Below are 7,523 nucleotides of genomic sequence, written 5' to 3'. Positions count from 1 at the left end.
CGGGAGCGACCTCTCGCAGCGACGTGTCGAGGTCGCTCCGCGTCTATTTGTTTGGCCGAACTCATGTTTTCTCAAGGGCCTTTTGGTCATTTCATTATGCACGTTTTTACTTTTCAAAAACCTATGTTTTAAGTATTTTTGGAAGCCACCAGAAAAACAATCTTTTTTTTCAGAGAAGAACTAGTGAAAACTTCTTTTGATTCAGATTTGATTGCTCTCGTCTTGTGTTCTTGTTGATTTCTTATCTATTTCTCTACATGATTAATCTGAAATCCACCATGGGTTTAAGAGGAATCATGGAGATTAGTGAGTAATCACCTTTTTGAATTCATGGGTTAAGGAGATTAAGGGTGATTATGTTTATTAGTTTAGAAACCTCTTAAATTATCGGTTGCACTTAGATTAAGTGAGTACTTGCATTCTCATTGCTTTGATATCCCTCAGAACTGGTTCGACAATCACTGTACTACAACATTTGTCTTAATAGCCTTGAAAACTCTTAACATCAAGTAATTGCGAGTTTCTATATATTCTTCCTACGCATGTTTAAGACAAGATTTCTGTTAACATATTACAGTTATTGTTTTTACTATTCGACCTCTGGCCTCTATCATAAGTTAAATACCATTATATTCTTATCGATACCAACATGTTGTCAAGGCTTCTTGTAAGTGACGGTAGACTAAGCCGCGAACTGCACCAAGACTAATTCGTGATCGAACATCCCAATTTAGTGGTCCTTCGCGCTCCTCTGTTACATGTTACACAAAAGGCAATCATACTTGACAAATCTAATCACAAATTTTGATGAAAAGTGACCAAGTAAGGGATCAGATAAACTTCCCATACATAGGCATGAAGTCATAGACATGCAAGAAGCTTCTCGTCTCTGCTAAAATAGTAAGCGCCTCTGTCTCAAATCTCTCACTGGATACCTTCCTTCTGATCTCAATACCCGAGTTTTTATTTAGTCTCTTTTAATTCAAGATCACCAGTCCGTCTGTAGTAGGAATGAACCTTACTTGGATCACAAGTCTGATAATATATTTGAAGTATTTGCATAAGGTTACCAACTTAATACATAGATCTGCTGGAGCAAATTAATTAAGAGTATGCTTTAAAAAGTAAGAACTAAGAACCTTTATTTTGCCAATTCAATTTTCCCAATTCAATTTTGTTTAACACTAACAACTGAACCAGGATAAACAAACAATAGGATCAAGACCATCCCATGAATTATTAGCAATTAAAAAAAAAAAGTCTCAAACCGAAATTAAACCGAAACATGAAGAAACAAAAGAACGTATGCAACAACTTCAAAAGAAAGCTTAGCCGAGGATGGTGGTTTCAGCTATCATGGAGGTAACAAGATAAGGATCCATATTAGACGAAGGCCTTCGATCTTCAAAATACCCTTTCCCTTCTTTCTCCGTATCTCTTCCCACTCTCACCGATGCTCCACGATCCGCAACTCCCTACTCCCAACAAAACCAAATTACACACATCAAGAAAGTTTGTATAAGCATCACTAATCCAAAACTATATATTTGATTTTATTCAATATCTCATACCCAAGAGAACTTGTTGATGTCTGCGGTTTCATGCTTCCCAGTGAGGCGCCTCTCATTGCCTTCACCATAAGCAGCAATGTGTTGTTTATGCTTCACTTCAAGCTTCCCTATTGCTTTTTTTATCAAGTCCAATCCTCCTTCTTTCCTCATTGATTTTGTACTGAAGTTTGTATGAGCAGCTGCTCCGTTCCAATCACCCTAATCATTATCAAACCGCCATAGATAACAAACCCAACTCAAACAAAAAAAATCCATGATAACTAAAAAAAAAAAAGAGTCTTGATGATCCATACCTCGATTGGTTTGGGATCAAATGAGACAATCACGCCGCATATCTCAGTAATCCTCTGCCAAAATAAACACTAAATGATTCATAAGAGAAATACAAAAAAAAAATGCTACTTAGTACAAAGAAACAAAAATGCTTTATGTATATCGTTTTTTTATTCACCTCGAGTATGTAGCGAGCAACCCATAACTGATCACCTGCACCAATACCAACAGTAGGGCTGATTTGAAACTCCCATTGACCAGGCATGACTTCACCATTGGCACCACCTATGCTTAAACCAGCGTAAAGACAAGCTTTGTAGTGACCATCCACAATGTCACGACCAAAGGCTTTGTCTGCACCGACCGCACAATAGTACGGTCCCTGTTTTCATCAAACACGCACACACAAAAAAAGAGGAGAGATATTCGATATCAGAAACATGTTCTTCATATTAAGAGTTTAGTCTATGAATTTGTAAGGAGAAATGTTAAGCATTAGTGTACCTGAGGACCAGGAAAGCCACCAAGGGGCCAACCCAATGGCCACTTGACGTCTTTCTTAAGTAATGTGTATTCTTGCTCTATCCCAAACCTAATAAATAACACATCCAAATATCAAACCGAATTATAATTATGAAATTAACCAAACTAAGAATTATATATTCATCAACCGATCGGTTATCAAATGTTTTCACCGAACCGAAAGTTAAACTTAACCCGATATTAGTCATACCGAACCGAACTGAATCAACCACAATTTTCAAGAAAACAATTTTTGTAGACAATTAACAGATACTAAAATATATATTTGTCCTAAACTAAACCGTCTCCAAACCAAGACTCAAAGTGAAATATGGAATGATCTTACCAAGGCTCTTCAGCCTTCACATTGGGATGATCGAAGATTTTCACGGCTTTGTGCCTATTGTTGGTCGGGATTGGATCTCCTTTCGGTGTGTAAGCATCACACATCACCTGATTTAATTATAATTATTAAAGAAATTTTGAATTCATAAAATCCTCCAACTAAAAAGTAATCAGATGAATCTTTTGCTAAAGAAAATCAGATGAGCTTACGAGAATGTTATTCCCTTTCCTGAACGGGTCTTTAAAAATCGCCTGAGGACTTTTTTAGATTCATTTCAAAAATAACATTAAACAAATATAATAGTTAATAATAATAAGTTTTAATTCATTATACTTGAAAATAATTTATGTGAAGAAGATTACTATAGAATGACTTCACTGTCATCTCCGGCGGCTTGATTGGTGCTGGATCCATCGTAGTTCCATTTCGGAAGCTTTGATGGATCACTTACTGGTCCTGGTAATGTCTGTATTAAAAAAATAGTTTTTGATTATAGAGTTAAAATAAAAGAGAAAATAGTGTAAATATTATTATTCGTACCCTGCCTTTGCTTCTAATGTCCATTCCAGACCCACCGATCCTGTTCTCACGAAGACAAGATTAAAAACTTTATGTTGTTAACAGAGCCATGTAAGAACATGCGCATGCTTTAATAAAAAAAGAAAAAAAACATACGCATGCAGTAAGATCGAGAAATCTACAGAAAAAAAAAAGTTCGAGAAATCTAGATGAGATGCAGCAGTGTTCATGTCCAAAACGGGACATAGCAATCAAGCGATTAAGCAAACACAAAAGAGTGACATGATCAGGGAAAATGATCGAACCATATGTATTCAGCGATGATTTGCTTGGTGTCGAGATTGAGGTTCAGGAGATCTGAGAGTGGAGACATTCTTTCTGTTTCCATCAAGCCGAAGAAGAAGACGATCGAGTTATAATAATCAGTCTGAGGTGAGCATTGGCTCACTCTGCTTCGCTAACTCACTTTTTATATAGAAGCGGCTAATTATCCGGAGATCCTATTTTATTGTTGACCAGTTAAATATAATTATTTTAACATATTAAACAAAAATTACATAGCTAGCGCTCTTTTTTTTTCTTTTTTTTTTTTTGATAAAGCTAGCGTTCTTGTGTATGTGTTTATTTTAAATATCAACTTTCCTCTAAATTATTAGACGAAATTGTTTTTTTTTTTTCTTTGAAACTAATTTTAGACGAAATTGTTTACAAAATCAAAATATGAAATAACAGACGTAAGAAGATTTGTGGATCATATTGCGGTGTAACAACAGATGCATTAATGATTTAAAATAATACAAAGAGGAGCCGGTAGAATAGAAGAAGGGACGAGATGGTTGACAAAAAAAAAAAAAGAAGGGACGAGATGACATGTGTTAAAAGCTTACGTTAGTGTAAAAGACACGAATCAGAGGCACGGATGCGAACACCCTCTTTAGAAAAAGACATGCTACAAAACAACCGCGGTTGGTAAAAAATAAACGCTTTAAAACAAAGCGTGAATTGTGACATGTATACTGAATAGTATAACTGGGAAATACAGAAAATATATTTATATTGTACAAACTAAAAAATCAGTGGTACTAATACATTTTTAAAAATATAAATCTTATTTTAAAAGAATATATTATATATCTGAAACTAGGTTATAATTCACACATTGCACATAATAAAATTACTAATTTAGTTATTTTTGGATAAGAAAACGTTAAGTCTATTTAATTTGGATATCGGTTCGTTTTTAGGTTGTTTTTTTCTTAAATTTACTAAAATATAACTATCATTCTAAACCCATATTTATTTTGTTTTGTTTGGTTAAGCCTTCTCGGGCTTTTTTTTTGTTTTCGGTGAGAGTGTCTCGTAGAGACTGCTTGACAATGTGAGAGTCTAGTAAAAACCAATATCTTTTGTGTATCAAAACCTTTCACAATGATAACTCTTTCTTTACCACAATATAACCGATATCAAGTGGACAAAGACCGCCTTGACAGTAGATTACGATATGACAGTAACTCTTTCTCAACTTCGCTACTCATCAACTTGTTGCTTATGAAATTCTCAGCTTTTTTCCCAAACAGTGAAGAGGAGAAATCCGTCAGATATATGAGAACCGATTATAGGAGTCATAAAGAAATATTAAGTCTCGCTTGCTTTAGAGGTGTTCTTCTATTTTCATTAGTCTCTCGCAACAGTTTCTTAATCCCATCAAATTAAGTTTTTTTAGTTGAATGAATTCACGCAACCCCCGTGTTTTGAGTATTAGCAATGACGTATAGTTTGATTTGTTTTTCTTGACAATACACAAAAAAACTTCGATACGCCAGTGTATTGGCTTTGCATCAACTTCTCCTATTAGCAATGTCATTGTGTGATTTATTCACTGTAGACAGTAGTTTAAGCAGGTGTTTTTGCTCTGCTTTTCACCTTCAACTTTAATTTTTTTTTTGATAGTTGACAAACCACTTTTATGCGCCAATGATAGATTTATCAATTTTTCTTTGCATCAACTTCTTCTATTAGCAATGACATTACATCAACTAAATCGTTTATGAACATTTATGCTTCTCAAAACTTGGTTAGTATAGCCACAATTAGCTTCGCATCACGCCCATTGGTATGAACTAAATCATATAACGTGGTTGTGTTTAGTCTAAGCAAAATATGAAACTTTTACTCGATATTTTCTGAGAAGTTCTATTAAGCCGACACGTCAGCGTCCGTATTTTCAAAGTAGTGTGAGGCTGCCGTGTGTCAAAGTTAGCGTGAAAGTATTAAATGACAATGTTTTTCTTTTAATATATAGGGGATATGAAATTTAATATGTTATTACTGATATTTATACCCAATTACTTTATTTAAAAATTATAATTGTTCTAGTTGTTTTCAAACAAAATTGAATTCAAATATCTGAAAATATTTTATTATAATTTATAAAAATTTATCTATGTTGTAAATATGATACGAAAGAGGAGGTTCTATTATTGAGATTTATATCATCGACATTCAAAATTTTTTTGAAATAATTGACCCAAAATTTTTTTTAAAGCTTTGAACAGTAAAAGTAAACACACTATTTTTGCTTCTTTAGCTTTTAAGTGCTTTTATATAAGAACAATACATTTTTCGTGGGAAATTTTTATGTTTACCACTTTGATGATACTAATGTTTACCATCACTAAAGAGACATTTTCAAAAATACTTTCTTTATTATGAGGCAAAAGACTCTTATACACACATACTCTATATATATAATAAGTAATTATTTAAATAAATTAAAAATTTAAAAATTTTTAAAAAAAATAAATGGTGTTAAAAAAAAAGTCAGCAACATATGAAGAAAAAGACAACAACGAAAAAATTAAGAGAAATTGCCATAAATACCACATTCGTACTATCACTTTTCATGTTTACACTAACCACTTTTACCTTTACTTTTAATTAAATTAAAAAACGTTTATACCTCTAGGGTTAACTAATCTAGACTTAGAGTTTAGAGCTGAAGAGTGGGGTAGATTTTTTGGAATGTGAAATTTATGATTCTAATAAATATACAAATAAATATTTAGAAAAATGTAAAAATATTTTAAAAAATAGTTTCAAACATAAATTTTGATTTAAAAAAAATTGAAAAACAAATTAAGAAAAATCAAATTTATAAAAAAATCGAATTTAAAAAAGTATAATTTAAAAACATAAAAACATTATTATTATTTTATTATTTTTTATTTATTTAAATAATTATTTATTATATATATATATAGTGAACACTGATATAAAAGTATTTTATCAATTAATGAAGAAAGTATTTTTGAAAATATTTATTTAGTGACGGTAAAAATGAATAATAGTAGCATAGAAATGGTAAACATGAAATTTTCTCAAAAATCAATTTGAGAGAAGAAAATGTCCTATTACATGGATCAACAACATATGTAACAATTGGAATACATAATGTCAATAAAACGACAAGTAGTTAGTGTCTAAAAGTTGGAAACAGTATAGTTCAACTGTTGTAAGACTCTCCACTCTATAGAGAGAGAGTGTATCTCACCCCTTCTCACTTACTAGATTCCAATTTTTCAGAGGGAGGATGATCTTTGTATTGTAAAATAAGTTTCGATCGAGAGATCGACTTTTTTTTTGTTTTGGCTTTGGCGATTTTTGAGGTGTGTAAGTTCATCCAAATCAGAGCTGATTATCACTCTTATCCCTCTCTGATTTCGATTGAACATAAATAAAGTTTTAATCTCGTTCTTCTTCTGTTTTGATTTGATTCATACCGTTTAGTTGGGAGCTTTGATTTTCTTTTTCGTTAGACATGCTCAGTTCTTGATTCGGAGGTGGTATCAAGCTTCGCTTACTGTCTCGAAGTCTCCACGGTGAACAAGACCTGAGATTTGGCTCGTGCTTTGGCGATTCAGGTCAGAATCCAGACGATTCGGAGCTGCCATAAGGGTTAGTGTTCCGACAAGATTCTTCTCTTGTTTCTGCTGAAGCTTTTTCTAGATCTCAATTTCTGACAATTGGAGAAGACAATCTTGAGATTAACGGCGATCAAAGGTATGAAGAACATGCAAATAGTCTCAAACAAAAACGGGATGGAGATCGATGGATTCTGGCGAGACAGTTCCGGCACCGCCTTCTCTTCTCTCGGTTAAAGAAACGAAACCATGTGTGGACCGCGTGTCACTACGAGCTTCATTGTTATCTTTTAAGGTTCTGGGCTTTGTTTTCTGGGCTAAAATTTCTATTATGAGTCTGCTTGTAAAACTACCTATTAGAGCATTTTTAAT

At 33.1% G+C, this 7,523-nt stretch overlaps 1 protein-coding gene and 1 long non-coding RNA gene across 2 annotated transcripts; one reads left to right on the top strand and one right to left on the bottom strand.

Moving 5' to 3' along the window:
- Window positions 1–1,202: 1,202 nt before the first annotated feature.
- Window positions 1,203–3,726, bottom strand: LOC106298793 (glutamine synthetase cytosolic isozyme 1-5). Its single transcript, XM_013734929.1, has 10 exons — window positions 3,537–3,726; window positions 3,253–3,292; window positions 3,075–3,178; window positions 2,922–2,970; window positions 2,713–2,819; window positions 2,349–2,436; window positions 2,023–2,226; window positions 1,865–1,918; window positions 1,572–1,769; window positions 1,203–1,475 (listed from the first exon to the last, which is right to left on the bottom strand). Exons 1-10 carry the CDS (start codon window positions 3,617–3,619, stop codon window positions 1,329–1,331), a joined length of 1,074 nt encoding a protein of 357 aa, XP_013590383.1. The 5' UTR covers window positions 3,620–3,726; the 3' UTR covers window positions 1,203–1,328.
- Window positions 3,727–6,642: 2,916 nt separating this feature from the next.
- Window positions 6,643–7,386, top strand: LOC106298717. The gene is made up of 2 exons (XR_001261536.1): window positions 6,643–6,896; window positions 7,047–7,386. It is a non-coding gene; the product is annotated as an uncharacterized LOC106298717 (long non-coding RNA).
- The last annotated feature ends 137 nt before the right edge of the window (window positions 7,387–7,523 follow it).

The sequence above is a fragment of the Brassica oleracea genome, chromosome C6 (genome assembly GCF_000695525.1).
Source record: "Brassica oleracea var. oleracea cultivar TO1000 chromosome C6, BOL, whole genome shotgun sequence".
Taxonomy (NCBI): domain Eukaryota; kingdom Viridiplantae; phylum Streptophyta; class Magnoliopsida; order Brassicales; family Brassicaceae; genus Brassica; species Brassica oleracea.
The sequence above is the reverse complement of the archived record's forward strand: the minus strand, read 5'-3'. Positions and strand labels throughout refer to the sequence as shown.

What these genes read in the sequence shown, in the direction of transcription:
- LOC106298793 (XM_013734929.1), bottom strand. Translation starts at nt 3,619, where the DNA reads ATGGAAACAGAAAGAATGTCTCCACTCTCAGATCTCCTGAACCTCAAT. An exon ending in GACAGTGAAGTCATTCTATA is followed by an intron (nt 2,971 to 3,074) that starts GTAATCTTCTTC and finishes AATCTAAAAAAG; the next exon opens with TCCTCAGGCGATTTTTAAAG. An exon ending in GTGAAGGCTGAAGAGCCTTG is followed by an intron (nt 2,437 to 2,712) that starts GTAAGATCATTC and finishes GTTATTTATTAG; the next exon opens with GTTTGGGATAGAGCAAGAAT.